The sequence below is a fragment of the Coregonus clupeaformis genome, chromosome 31 (genome assembly GCF_020615455.1).
Source record: "Coregonus clupeaformis isolate EN_2021a chromosome 31, ASM2061545v1, whole genome shotgun sequence".
Taxonomy (NCBI): Eukaryota; Metazoa; Chordata; class Actinopteri; order Salmoniformes; family Salmonidae; genus Coregonus; species Coregonus clupeaformis.
In genome coordinates, this window is record NC_059222.1 from 38,482,420 (window position 1) to 38,498,264 (window position 15,845).

The 15,845-nt window shown below is 42.4% G+C and overlaps 2 protein-coding genes across 2 annotated transcripts in view; one reads left to right on the forward strand and one right to left on the reverse strand.

Annotated features, from left to right (window-relative positions):
• Positions 1-938: 938 nt before the first annotated feature.
• On the reverse strand, positions 939-5,801 carry LOC121548025 (neuromedin-K receptor-like). The gene is made up of 5 exons (XM_041859426.2): positions 5,257-5,801; positions 3,948-4,142; positions 3,110-3,260; positions 2,164-2,360; positions 939-1,968 (listed from the first exon to the last, which is right to left on the reverse strand). Exons 1-5 carry the CDS (start codon positions 5,655-5,657, stop codon positions 1,821-1,823), a joined length of 1,092 nt encoding a protein of 363 aa, XP_041715360.2. The 5' UTR covers positions 5,658-5,801; the 3' UTR covers positions 939-1,820.
• Positions 5,802-11,286: 5,485 nt separating this feature from the next.
• LOC121547698 (tetraspanin-15) overlaps positions 11,287-15,845 on the forward strand; it is a 43,858-nt gene continuing 39,299 nt past the window's right edge. The window contains exon 1 of the mRNA XM_041859092.2: positions 11,287-11,472. Coding sequence (XP_041715026.1) covers positions 11,389-11,472 — 84 coding nt within the window. The 5' untranslated portion in view covers positions 11,287-11,388. The remainder of the gene's footprint in view (positions 11,473-15,845) is intronic.

Consider the following 15,845-nt stretch of genomic DNA (forward strand, 5'->3'; position numbering starts at 1 on the left):
GTGTTACTTGTCCTCTGTTGCTCTGTCTGCTATGTATTGCTTGTCCTATGTTGCTCTGTCTGTCTGTCTGCTATGTGTTGCTTGTCCTCTGTTGCTCTGTCTGTCTGCTATGTGTTACTTGTCCTATGTTGCTCTGTCTTTCTGTCTGCTATGTGTTGCTTGTCCTATGTTGCTCTGTCTGTCTGCTATGTGTTGCTTGTCCTCTGTTGCTCTATCTGTCTGTCTGCTATGTGTTACTTGTCCTATGTTTCTCTGTCTGTCTGCTATGTGTTACTTGTCCTCTGTTGCTCTGTCTGTCTGTCTGCTATGTGTTGCTTGTCCTATGTTGCTCTGTCTGTCTGTTTGCTATGTGTTGCTTGTCCTATGTTGCTCTGTCTGTCTGTCTGCTATGTGTTGCTTGTCCTATGTTGCTCTGTCTGTCTGTCTGCTATGTGTTGCTTGTCCTATGTTGCTCTGTCTGTTTGTCTGCTATGTGTTGCTTGTCCTATGTTGCTCTGTCTGTCTGCTATGTGTTACTTGTCCTCTGTTGCTCTGTCTGTCTGTCTGCTATGTGTTGCTTGTCCTATGTTGCTCTGTCTGTCTGCTATGTGTTGCTTGTCCTATGTTGCTCTGTCTGTCTGTCTGCTATGTGTTGCTTGTCCTATGTTGCTCTGTCTGTCTGTCTGCTATGTGTTGCTTGTCCTATGTTGCTCTGTCTGTTTGTCTGCTATGTGTTGCTTGTCCTATGTTGCTCTGTCTGTCTGCTATGTGTTACTTGTCCTATGTTGCTCTGTCTGTCTGTCTGCTATGTGTTGCTTGTCCTATGTTGCTCTGTCTGTCTGCTATGTGTTACTTGTCCTATGTTGCTCTGTCTGTCTGTCTGCTATGTGTTACTTGTCCTATGTTGCTCTGTCTGTCTGTCTGCTATGTGTTACTTGTCCTATGTTGCTCTGTCTGTCTGTCTGCTATGTGTTGCTTGTTCTATGTTGCTCTGCATGTGTTCACTACTCATTGTCTGTCTGTATTGTTATTGTAATAGTTTTTAATAACCTGCCCAGGGACTGTGGTTGAAAATCAGCCGGCTGGCTAAAACCGGCACTTTTACTGAAACGTTGATTCATGTGTACTGTCCCTGTAAAAGTTTAAATAAACTCAAAGTATATTCTAGTGGAGAACTTTCATTTCCCCAAGAACAGTCTCAGGAGATACAGTGGTTCCATAGTTCAGAGGTCAATTGGGGATATTCTGTGTCATTTTTATTTATTTATATATCACAGTCCAATCCTCAAATCATATTGCGGCAGATGTTACCCCATCATTCATTTCTGTAAAATTTAACAGTGTGTGTGTTTGTGTTAATTTATCTGTCTCCTTTGTCAGTTACTTGATATTTCAGTGAATATTTATAACTGGGTTCACTTGCACGTTTCACAATGTGGTCTACAAAGCCAGGTGACACAACATAAACCAATATTACGCTAAAACAACACAAATAATATCACTACCTAAACACTGCAACAGACAAGGCATGGTGCCATGGGAGTTCTCCTTACCATTGGGGCAGTAGCCTAGTGGTTAGAGCGTTGGGCCAGTAAACGAAAGGTCGCTGGTTTGAATACCCGAGCCGAAGAATCTGCCGATGTGACCTTGAGGAAGGCACTTATCCCCAATTTGCTCCAGGGGTGCCATACTACTATGGCTGACCCTGTAAAACAAACACATTTCACTACACCTATCTTGACTGTCCACAATAATAACATGATTTGTTTCACTTGACTTCTCCTAGCAGCTGCACTTGAATATGTCCTCAGCTTTTCATGAGCTTGACTGTTGTGTGGTCATCATGTTGGGTGGAGTTGTGGGCGGACCACAGTGTTCTTGGTGCGGGTCATCCTGAAGGTCCGTGTGTGCTGCAGCTCCATCTTGTCCTCCTCCGACACCTTGACGAAGGGGACCCAGCTGAAAGCGTGACGGAACCCCGAGCGAAACCTAGAAAAGAGAGATGCCAATGGGAATAGCCCAAAGTTAGCCAGCTAACGTTGATAAACATTCAGAATTAACTCTTGCTTTTCTGCTTCATAAAAAAAAAGTGCAACTTGAATGTGGCTTTTTAGGTTGTTGAATCTATGATACAGTACCATACCACTGCCACAAGATGAGCGTAGTGATGTAGCATAGCTTTACCTTTGGTTGAGGCAGCAGTAGATGATGGGGTTGTACATGGTGGAGCTCATGGCCAGCCAGAAGATGGCCAGGTAGACCTGCTGGATGTACGTCTGCATGTAGATCTCATTGTTGAAGCTGCCCAGGATGAAGTAGATGTGGTAGGGCAGCCAGCAAAGGGCGAAGGTCATCACCACCACTATCATCATCTTCACCACCTACATGGAGCACAACACAACACACTGAGACGGCACCACACTGAGACAGCACATCACACTGAGACGACACAACACACTGAGACAGCACAACACACTGAGACAGCACAACACACTGAGACAACACAACACACTGAGACAACACAACACACAGACAGCATAACACACTGAGACAACACATCACACTGAGACAACACAACACACTGAGACAGCATAACACACTGAGACAACACATCACACTGAGACAGCACAACACACTGAGACAACACAACACACTGAGACAACACATCACACTGAGACAGCACAACACACTGAGACAGCACAACACACTGAGACAACACAACACACTGAGACAGCACAACACACTGAGACAGCACAACACACTGAGACAACACATCACACTGAGACAGCACAACACACTGAGACAACACAACACACTGAGACAGCACAACACACTGAGACAGCACATCACATTGAGACAACACATCACACTGAGACAGCACAACACACTGAGACAGCAGAGCATCTCTGATACCATGGCATATACATGCACCAGACCTGGGTCTAAGCACTTGTTTTAGTGCAGCTCAAGCATTTGAAGTGTTTGTCTTTGTTTGGTATGCATATGCAATGACCATACTGGTAGACTACTGGACACAGTGCTTTCAGTAAATAGAGAGATACACTTTTTAAAAATGCAGGTTCTTTTAGACTGTTCAGTCAAGGTTTTGCATCAATATGACATAGCTGACCTTGCGTTTGGCCTGGATCTGGTTCTGGTAGTGGTCTGAGGCCTCCCCTGGTATCTCACTGCCCCAAAGTGTCTGGCCAATGAGGCTGTAGGTGACCAACATCACCAGCAGGGGGAGCAGGTAGATCAGTATGATCATGGCTATCTGGTATCTGCGAGACAGTAGGACAATGTTCAGGGTCAAGTATTACTGACACAGTATGGAATAACGTGGGCTTGGGCTTGAAACATCCCTTTCTAATAGAGACTTTGAAGTATTGAACATAAAAAAAATCAAGCATCTATTTCTAACCATGAAAAGAAGACACTTTGATCTATGTTGCCATTATAGCAACTACAATCTTAGAAAATAAAGGTGCTATCTAGAACCAAAAAGGGATCTTCGGGTGTCCCCATAGAATAACCCTTTGAAGAACCCCTTTTGGTTCCAGGTAGAAACATTTTGGTTCCTTTCCACAGAAGGTTCTACATGGAACCCAAAAGAGTTCTACCTGGAATCAAAAAGGGTTTTACCTGGAACCAGAAAGGGTTCTCCTATGGGGACATCCGCAGAACCCTTTTGGAACCCTTTTTTCTAAGAGTGTACATTTAGACCAGGGATGGGTAACTCCAGTCCTCAGGGGCAGGAGTGATGTCACACTTTCCCCCCCTCCCTAGCAAACACAGCTGATTAAACTAATTGCATTCTAAACTGAAGATCATGATTAGTTGATTATTGTCAGGTGTGTTAGCTGGGGCTGGAGCAAAACTGTGACGCCAATCAGCCCCCCGAGGACTGGAGTTGCCCATCCCTGATCTAGACAGACACATTCCTGAGAACGGTACTGTGGGTGTCTCACGTGAGATGGTGTTTCCCACCATAGTCATCAGGCCAGTTGACCATACAGATAGTCCGTGGTGGATAATACTGGGTGACAGAGTAGTAACACTGGGGGAACGCCAGGGAGAATGCCACCGCCCAGATGAGACCAATCACAATCTTGGTGGACGTGGAGGATAGCCTTAGTTTCAAAGGGTAGATTATGGCCATGTATCTGTGGAAGAGAACCAAGCAAAGGTCAGGGACAGTCAAAGACCTATAACAGTGCATGTCATTGGCTGCTTAGACTGCTGAAGACTGACATTTTGTCAACAAGGCTGCATATAGTCCTGTGTAGCTCAGTTGATAGAGCATGGCGCTTGCAACGCCAGGGTTGTGGGTTCGATTCCCACGGGGGGCCAATATGAAAAGGTATGCACTCACTAACTGTAAGTCGCTCTGGATAAGAGCCTCTGCTAAATGACTAAAATGTAAATGAAATGTCCTGAAAACCCTGGTGACACTCACTCATCCGAATCTCACTGTCATGATGAGTGAATGGGAGGGTCCTCATTCTGTAATATATGACATAATTTCTGTTCATGAGAGCTTTGAAAACAGCAATGTCTACAATCGTAGGTTGAACTCATTAAGATATTTCTAATTGAATACAAAAGGATGTGGTGCTGATTTCAGGGTGATGTTGCAACCAGAATTAACCGGCTGTCAACGAAATATCTGACTGAATGCCATTAATATCGTGAAAACACGCACAGTGAGAGAGAGATTTTAAGCCAATGTATAACACACAAGTTAAACAGTATAGTTCCACAGTAATATACGAATTGTCCCGTTATGAACATAATAGGTGGGTTTAGGTAGGATAGCGCGCACAGACAGACATGCACTGTGTTAAACACTCACCCAGACAAGACGATAAAACCCGGTGAAGCGATAAATGGACTATTTGAAAATCTTGTGTTGCTAAGCAAATTAAAACAATATAAGAATTATAATGTATTGTACTCTTAGCATCTCCAGTGCTCAGTAGGCTATATTGGAAAAACATATTATTATAAATCAGAAATATAATACAAAATCTGCACGTGATGATTATTGGATTATTGTCCACTTCAATGACAAGTAGCTTCATTAGTCATGTATCTGAGTGATGCAGCCATTGTTGATAAGATTGATTATATGTCTTCTTGGGAACGTGCGTAATTTGAAGAAATTCACCATGGTCGGTGTGGAAATTGTAACTTTTGATGTCCCTGGACAATTGTGTGGTCTCTACGGACTAGAGTAGTCTGTATCACGTAATAGCAAGGCTCGTTGTGTGTTCTTACCGGTCAACCGCAATAGCTGCCATAGAATAAATGCTTGAGAACATTGCTGTGATGGGATAGAAGTTCTGAAACCTACAGTATCCCAACCCGAAGTACCAGTCGTTGTGCATAGCATAGACAAAATTGAAGACAGTGTTGAAAGTAGCCATTGAAACGTCCGAGAATGCTAGATTTACTATAAAATAGTTAGTCACTGTTCTCATTCTTTTGTGGGCCAAAATTATCCAAATTACAGTGACATTTCCTGTAACGGACACAATCACTATCAGTGAATAAGCAATTGCCCACAGTGCCACTTGCCAATCCGGCTGTTGAAAACGATTGATGGTCGTCTCGTTTCCATAATCCTGAAAATATATGGTTGTTGAGACGTTGAGCGGTTCCGACGTTGTTATATCCATCTCTATATCACACTAGACAAAATCCCTTTGGCGTTTTGGACAATGAATGATTCGTTCCGATGTCATCCTCGGTAACATTGTCCGCTTCTTGAACAAAAATCACAATTTCAAAACCATTCAGGTGTTGTGAAGTCCAAGAACCCTCTCCGGCTCTCCTGCTATCTTCTGAGTAACGGTAAGCACCCGCTGAAGTGCGCGTCATCTCCACAGAACCTTGTGAGCCTTGCCAGTGGCGCGTGCGTAAAGCTGAGCTGCCAGCGGTGGTTGGAGAGCCAGCGGTTTGGAATGTGCGCACGAGCCTACAATGTAATCAGTGTAGGGTTTGACGTTTCAGTATGATACAACAGCTGTGATAGCACAGGTGCACACTTTCAACAATAGCATCTGATTTTTAGAAGTACTGTCAATAACAAATAGCCTACAAATATAGCCTCACACAACAGAGGTCCAGGAACATGCAGAACACAATGAAAGCAAAACAGGCACACAGATAGGAGTGGCATCAGTCTGCAATGGGCTCTTTCAACCAAATGGCTTCATTCTAAGTGATACGGGTAAAGAGGTTTAACTACAATGTGGCCAAATATCATCAAACTCATGGGTTAATATAGCATTATTGATGCCATGTAGTCTGACATTTGCACTTTTTTCAGGTATCAACTTCTCCATTGCAAATGGGTTAAAGCAATTAGTGATTTATTGCATTAGTGTAGCATAGCATTAGAATATTTTGGGTTAGCCCTGAATTGGGTAGTTTTATTCCTTTATGAGATTTGATTAATACGATGGAATTAATTCAATGGAGGTAGCCACAGTGCAGACCGGGGTCACCATACATGTAGTAACATAACTGTGTATCTACCTACAGTACAGTGCCTTGCAAAAGTATTCATCCCCCTTGGCGTTTTTCCTATTTTGTTGCATTACAACCTGTCATTTAAATGGATTTTTATTTGTATTTCATGTAATGGACATACACAAAATAGTCCAAATTGGTGAAGTGAAAAAAAATGAATAACTTGTTTAAAAAAATTCAAAATAAATAAATAACGGAAAAGTGGTGCGTGCATATGTATTCACCCCCTTTGCTATGAAGCCCCTAAATAAGATCTGGTGCAACCAATTACCTTCAGACGTCACATAATTAGTTAAATAAAGTCCACCTGTGTGCAATCTAAGTGTCACATGATCTCAGTATATATACACCTGTTCTGAAAGGCCCCAGAGTCTGCAACACCACTAAGCAAGGGGCACCACCAAGCAAGCGGCACCATGAAGACCAAGGAGCTCTCCAAACAGGTCAGGGACAAAGTTGTGGAGAAGTACAGATCAGGGTTGGGTTATAAAAAAAATCAGAAACTTTGAATATCCCACGGAGCACCATTAAATCCATTATAAAGAAATGGAAAGAATATGGCACCATAACAAACCTGCCAAGAAAGGGCCGCCTACCAAAACTCACAGACCAGGCAAGGAGGGCATTAATCAGAGAGGCAACAAAGAGACCAAAGATAACCCTGAAGGAGCTGCAACGCTCCACAGCGGTGATTGGAGTATCTGTCCATAGGACCACTTTAAGCCGTACTCTCCACAGAGCTGGGCTTTACGGAAGAGTGGCCAGAAAAAAAGCCATTGCTTAAAGAAAAAAATAAGCAAACATGTTTGGTGTTCGCCAAAAGCCATGTGGGAGACTCCCCAAACATATGGAAGAAGGTACTCTGGTCAGATGAGACTAAAATTGAGCTTTCTGGCCATCAAGGAAAATGCTATGTCTGGCGCAAACCCAACACCTCTCATCACCCAGAGAACACCATCCCCACAGTGAAGCATGGTGGTGGTGGCATTATGCTGTGGGGATGTTTTTCATCGGCAGGGACTGGGAAACTGGTCAGAATTGAAGGAATGATGGATGGCGCTAAATACAGGGAAATTATTGAGGGAAATCAGAGATTTGAGACTGGGACGGAGGTTCACCTTCCAGCAGGACAATGACCCTAAGCATACTGCTAAAGCAACACTGGAGTGGTTTAAGGGGAAACATTTAAATGTCTTTGAATGGCCTAGTCAAAGCCCAGACCTCAATCCAATTGAGAATCTGTGGTATGACTTAAAGATAGCTGTACACCAGCGGAACCCATCCAACTTGAAGGAGCTGGAGCAGTTTTGCCTTGAAGAATGGGCAAAAATCCCAGTGGCTAGATGTGCCAAGCTTATAGAGACATACCCCAAGAGACTTGCAGCTGTAATTGCTGCAAAATGTGGCAATTACAGAATAGTTATGCACGCTCAAGTTCTGTTTTTTTGTCTTATTTCTTGTTGGTTTCACAAAAAAAAGATTTTGCATCTTCAAAGTGGTAGGCATGTTGTGTAAATCAAATGATACAAACCCCCCAAAAATAAATTTTAATTCCAGGTTGTAAGGCAACAAAATAGGAAAAATGCCAAGGGGGGTGAATACTTTCGCAAGCCACTGTATATCATATTGATTGATATTAGATTATACAATCTGGGGATTAGTACTATGTCCGGGTTGTTCAAAAGCCGAACATGATATCTGAATGCAGAGGAGGCTGCAGAGTCCAACTACTCCCCTATGCCTCAGGCTCAACATAACAGATAAGTGCCATTCTATTTCATGTAGCTTGCCAGAACTGAAACAACTCACAAAGTCAATAGAGTATGTGGCTAGAAAAGGTTTAATAAAAGCTTATTTAAACTCACTGTCTAAAATCAACAATATTAAATCCACTGTCTGGGTACCATCCAAGTACCATACATCCGTGAGACAAACACCATCAAGCCAAAATGAATCAAAATAGATCTGTGATGAATCCTCCCATCGAGGCAAAACAGAAGGATGGAATTGTTGGTCTAATGGTTCAGCAGACTTAGATATTGTTCAGCCACGTTGTGAAATTCACAATTTTCTCTGAAAAGTAACTCTGCTGACAAGATATTGAAAAATGGGCAATACCTTTCTGCATGAAGTTTCAAGTTTTGGTTTCTAAATTCATAATAGTATCTAATTTCGCCACATTTGGCAGGGCCAATCCTATCACATTTGACAGGGCCTATCCTATCACATTTGACAGGGCCTATCCTATCACATTTGCATTTGACAGTACCTTATAGACCAGGGATGGGCAACTTTGATTGGGATGGGTGCCCCCAAAAAATCTGAACTCATCATGAGGGGCCGCAGTTGTGCCGCCAGCTGTTTTACAGCACATTTTGTGCAATTCTACACATTCTGCCATAGGGGGGAGAGAAATGTTTGCAGTTTTTAATATGATATCTGAGTGAGACTGACTAACAAAATCAATGAGGCCCCCCCAGGCGGTAATTAGACAACGATTACTACAAGGAAATTGATCAGAGGGACTTCAAAAGGGGTGCCCACGGGGCCCCCAGATGCCCATCCCTGCTATAGACGGGTTGGTTGTTTAGCAACAAAACCGACACGTGCGCAACTATTGGGCAAAACAGACATGGTTGGCTTAGATGGTTGACAACATGTAAACTATATTTCGTCTCCAATGTTTATTGAAAACATAAATACATTTGCACTTGTTGTCTCGCAAATACATCGTTACAGTTGGTTATTTCACTAGCGAATTTGTGCCATATTAGCATTGACATGAAATCAGTCAAAACACCCAAAAAATCAAGAACAAGATGAAACTAGCTGAAATGAGCCACTTACGATTCCCCACATGGCAGTTTCTTGTCATTGTTGGTAGCTATCTGGCCATTCAGAATCACAACTCACTGACTTCTGCCCAATTGAAGCGTGTGCATCGTTTTCGTGACGTCTGCTAACCCATCTATAGACAATCTTACAAATAACCACATCAATGATTGCACACTGAACAAAAATATAAGCACAACATGTAAAGTGTTGGTCCCATGTTTCATGAGCTGAAATAAAAGAGCCCAGAAATGTTCTTTATGCACAAAAAGCTTTTTCTCTCAAATTCTGTGCACAAATTTGTTTACATCCCTGTTACTGAGCATTTCTCTTTTGCCAAGATAATCCATCCACCTGACAGGTGTGGCATATCAAGAAGCTGATTAAACAACATGATCATTACACAGGTGCACCTTGTGCTGGGGACAATAAAGAGGCCACTCTAAAATGTGCAGTTGTCACACAACAAAATGCAACAGATGTCTGAAGTTTTGAGGGAACGTGCAATTGGCATGCTGACTGCAGGAATGTCCACCAGAGCTGTTTCCAGATAATTTAATGTTAATTTCTCTACCATAAGCCTACCAATGTCATTTTAGAGAATTTGGCAGTATGTCCAGCCCAGGATCTCCTTCACCTGCGGGATCGTCTGAGACCAGCCACCCAGACAACTGATGAAATTATGGGTTTGCACAACTGAAGAATTTCTGCACAAACTGTCAGAAACCGTCTCAGGGAAGCTCATCTGCGTGCTCATCGTCCTCACCAAGGTCTTGACCTGGCTGCTGTTCGGCGTCGTAACCGACTTTAGTGGGCAAATGCTCACCTTTGATGGCCACTGGCACGCTGGAGAAGTGTGCTCTTCATGAATAAATCATGGTTTCAACTAACCGGGCAGATGGCGTCGTGTGGGCGAGCGGTTTGCTGATGTCAACATTGTCAACAGAGTGCCCCATGGTGCCGGTGGGATTATGGTATGGGCAGGCATAAACTACGGACAGTGAACACAATTGCATTTTATCGATGGCAATTTGAATGCACAGGGATACCGTAACCAGATCCTGAGGCCCATTGTCGTGCCATTCATCCGCCACCATCACCTCATGTTTCAGCATGATAATGAATGGCCCCATGTCGCAAGGATCTGTACACAATTCCTGGAAGCTGAAAATGTCCCAGTTCTTCAATGGTCTGCATACTTACCAAACATGTCATCCATTGAGCATGTTTGGGATGATCTGGATCGACGTGTATGACAGCGTGTCCCAGTTCCAGCCAATATCCAACAACTTCGCACAGCCATTGAAGAGGAGTGGGACAACATTTCACAGGCCACAATCAACAGCCTGATGAACAGCCTATGCGAAGGAGATGTCGCAGCAAATGGTGGTCACCAGATACTGACTGGTTTTCTGATCCACACCCCAACCTTTTTTTTTAAAGGTATTTGTGACCAACAGATGCATATCTGTATTCCCAGTCATATGAAATCCATAGATTAGGGCCTAATTTATTTATTTCAGAGGACTCATTTCCTTATATGAACTATAACTCAGTCAAATCTTTGAAATTGTTGCATGTTGCATTTAAAACAAGGGGAAGCAACAATAATATTGGTATAGGCCTCTATTAAAACCAGGTGTTTTATACAATGTAGCCTACATCCATATAAATGAATACTAAAAGGTTAATTACGAGTAAATATGTTTGGTGTGTAATTTCAGAAACTTTTGGCTACATCTTTGAATTTCTACCAACAGAGCAACATAAAACGTATTATGTTGCCTTAATAACTGAAATACAGGAACATTCAGGGAAACGCAAAAATGGAAACGTATGAAGTAAACCGACTAAATTACCCTACTAAAAACAGAAGGCACAGTGGCTGAAGTGCTCCAGTCATTATTCGCAGTGTCCTAATTGGGGCGTCTGTCTATCAGTCAAATCATATTTACTGCTGGCAGGTGGTGCTTTTACAGAGTTCCAGGTGTGGAGGACAAGAAACAGGAAGTTCAACGTTCGGAATCGAAAGAGCGATCAAACATGTCCAACGATGTCAGATATTGCGAGAAGTTCTCCTACGTCTTTCTAAAGTTCGCCCTCATTTTATATTCCACTATCTTCTGGGTGAGTAGCCTATGCTTAATACAGACTCTATGCAAATAACACAGGGCGTATAAACGGACTCGCGCATTTAACCATGAATATTCTTCCTTGATGGTGTTTGTGAAACACAAAAGGGCAATGCGTAAATATTGTCCACTAGCCTATTAGGATTGTTGATAACTTAAAAGTTAGATTGGATCGACAGGTGTCCGATCTTGTAGCCTACACACGGTTCATTTTGGGATTTGGGGCTGGTGGTTTGATAGGCATCTGAACGTCGTATCGTAACCACACCCTCTGGAGGTGACATTTTACACACTGGCTACTGTTGCCATTTCAATGATATACACGATTAATTTGAAGGATTAGCTACCTACAACTGTCTTACCATAACAACAAAAGTAGGCCTATTGATGGTCTCATGGAATGTCATATTTTCTAGAGGATGTGTATTGGCAAATAGCAAATAAAGTACTATTTGCTAAGAAAATGTCAGGGGTATTAATTTGCTACATTGTTTATGTTTTTGCTGGTGGCTCACTCCTGAGTCTGATGGAATGCACATTTGACAGTGTGTGGCTTTAAAGGGCATGTGACCGACAGTATAAGTGTTAATAAATGCCATGTCACGTTTGGATAAATAAAGGATTATACATGAGAAGAGTTAGTGCATAGGATATCTTTATAGTCCAGCTTATTTCATCTGTCAGTAGAATGAGATCTACAATGGCTTGTGATAAATTGTTGGTGCACAAAGTGCATTATGCCCCCTATACTCAGAAGGTTGGCATTTAAATCCATTAAACAAGCAAAACATGTCTTTCATGGTTATTTTCTTCAATAGTTAAATGGAACCAATGTTTTGTGATCTTGATGGATGATCTGAATATTTATTGGTGATCCTTAAATGGATGTTTTGCATAGAGAGTAAAGAAATAATAATTGTTCAGGGGTTTTCAGTTATTCAAATAGACCATGTTTCACCCTGTACAATCTTTGGTTTCAATAAAGCGAATAGATTTGAGACTGAATAGACCAACAAGGTTCCTGCATTGTTAGGGTTAACAATATTTCTACACAATATTGTGTTGATAATGGCTGTGTGGGCCACTACTGGGCATAATGGATTCAAATGTGGGCATCTTTAGTGTTGTCACAAGTCTCTACCACACATTCACACACCTACAATGACACCACATACACACACATACAGATATTGGCTCGGAACAATCTGCCAAGTTTGTTATGTTGCCAAACTTGAAAGTTGCCAAACTGAAAAGTAGCTTTTGAGTTACTCAAAGGAGGAACGAACAAATCAAATAGTTACTCAAAGGAGGGACTGTATTCAGTGACGGATTCACCCAAGTGAGTGTTTGGAAAATTGACAGGAAATCCTGCAGGTCATCCAACAGGAATCCTGCATGAAAATCCTATAGTCCGATAATTATTTATAATTTCATGTTTCGTGCATGGAGTTTTTACCTTCTCAAATGTTTTGCCTTTGCATTCCTGTAGGCCTAATATTAAAGGTATAACCGCACTGGTCTCAGATATAAGGTAAGCGTCTCCCTATAAGCTCATAATGTCGGCTCATAATAATGTCCAGAACGTAGAGAATGGAATGGGATCAAATATGTGGACACCAGGTGTTTGATGTATTTGATACCATTCCACTGACTCCGCTCCAGCCTTTACCATGAGCCCGTCCTGCCCAATTAAGGTGCTACCAACCTCCTGTGAACATAAACAAAATGCTGCAATCTGTTGGATTTCTCCTGGCAGGCATTTCTGTCAAGGAGTTGTATTCCAGTCCACTGACTCTGTGACATAGCTTCACTAGGTTCACTCACAAGGCTTCAGAATGTGTGCATGAATAGTGGCACGTAGGTTCGTTATACAGTTTTGCTGATGTCCATTTTCTTTGATAGAAACATGCTGAAATCCAGCTTTTATAGATATTAAAAATAATAATGTGCTCACTGTTTGCTGCTTCCAATAAGTTGATACAGATATTGAGTACTTTGCCATAGGGAAGAATGGTAAGATAAAGAGTCAGGTCACAAAATCAGGCTGATGAATGTGAACCCCTGCAGGTTGTTGAGAATCCACAGAGCCATGGCAATGTGTTGCAATGTCTGGACCCCCTCGTAATACCAGATGGGTATTGGATTATGGATTTGTCAGTATTGTTTTAAACAACAGTGTGTGTATCTGCTCAACAACTAGAATATGAAAAAAAAAAAAAATTTTACAGTATTTGACCTGGAAAAATATCAAGTATTTGAAGCAAAAATTATTATTCTACGACCTAGATATCAAAGAAGAGAAGCTAAATGCTTTTTACGGAGGTGATTCATTTGAAGGATTTGACGTGATTATCTGAATCACATGCAAGTCAAGAGGTACTTATCATTAGCAATAGTCATCAGCAATTAGATTAATTAGTGTTATTTTATGTGCATTGAGTGTCCTGTTAAATATATCTAGTAGTGATGCACTCACACAGTCACTGAAACGTTCGGACTGACGTCAACGCTTACATCTTGGATGCTTTTAGTAGCCTACCGTCATGCCGTATAAAGTCATATAAGCCATTGAAAAACAAGTCGCTATTATCAAAAGAGGTTCATGAATAGAACCAAGGATGGTATTTTGTTCCACTGAAGTTGCTTCTATTAAGAGGACAGTGACAGGGCCGGGTATGTTTGACCTTCTGTCCTGCGTGAACACTCATGCGTACCAGCACCGTCTTTGAGCACCGTCTTTTAGCGATCACTGATTTACTACTTCCACAACTCGCGACAGCTTGAGGTCATGGTCCCTTGTCTCTGCTGATGTTCCTCTCTAGACCAGCAGACAGACAAGCTGCCTTACCCTCTGGTGCACAATTCCACATGGTCTGTTTAACCTTAGGACAGCGTTTTACTGTGTTGTGAGCACACTGTACACAGAAACGAATACAAACCCTTACGAAAAAAGATTGCAGTACAACTGCAGTACGCTACAAATACTGCAGCCAAAATATATATATATAATTTTTTTGCAGTGTAAGTGCAGTTACATTTTTACATTTACATTTTAGTCATTTAGCAGACGGTCTTATCCAGAGCGTCTTACAGTTAGTGAGTGCATACATACAGTGGGGAGAACAAGTATTTGATACGCTGCCGATTTTGCAGGTTTTCCTACTTACAAAGCATGTAGAAGTCTGTAATTTGTATCATAGGTACACTTCAACTGTGAGAGACGGAATCTAAAACAAAAATCCAGAAAATCACATTGTATGATTTTTAAGTAATTAATTTGCATTTTATTGCATGACATAAGTATTTGATCACCTACCAACCAGTAAGAATTCCGGCTCTCACAGACCTGTTTCTTCTTTTTTAAGAAGCCCTCCTGTTCTCCACTCATTACCTGTATTAACTGCACCTGTTTGAACTTGTTATCTGTATAAAAGACACCTGTCCACACACTCAATCAAACAGACTCTAACCTCTCCACAATGGCCAAGACCAGAGAGCTGTGTAAGGACATCAGGGATAAAATTGTAGACCTGCACAAGGCTGGGATGGGCTACAGGACCATAGGCAAGCAGCTTGGTGAGAAGGCAACAACTGTTGGCGCAATTATTAGAAAATGGAAGAAGTTCAAGATGACGGTCAATCACCCTTGGTCTGGGGCTCCATGCAAGATCTCACCTCGTGGGGCATCAATGATCATGAGGAAGGTGAGGGATCAGCCCAGAACTACACAGCAGGACCTGGTCAATGACCTGAAGAGAGCTGGGACCACAGTCTCAAAGAAAACCATTAGTAACACACTACGCCGTCATGGATTAAAATCCTGCAGCGCACGCAAGTCCCCCTGCTCAAGCCAGCGCATGTCCAGGCCCGTCTGAAGTTTGCCAATGGCCATCTGGATGATCCAGAGGAGGAATGGGAGAAGGTCATGTGGTCTGATGAGACAAAAATAGAGGTTTTTGGTCTAAACTCCACTCGCCGTGTTTGGAGGAAGAAGAAGGATGAGTACAACCCCAAGAACACCATCCCAACCGTGAAGCATGGAGGTTGAAACATCATTCTTTGGGGATGCTTTTCTGCAAAGGGGACAGGACGACTGCACCGTATTGAGGGGAGGATGGATGGGGCCATGTATCGTGAGATCTTGGCCAACAACCTCCTTCCCTCAGTAAGAGCATTGAAGATGGGTCGTGGCTGGATCTTCCAGCATGACAACGACCCGAAACACACAGCCAGGGCGACTAAGGAGTGGCTCCGTAAGAAGCATCTCAAGGTCCTGGAGTGGCCTAGCCAGTCTCCAGACCTGAACCCAATAGAAAATCTTTGGAGGGAGCTGAAAGTCCATATTGCCCAGCGACAGCCCCGAAACCT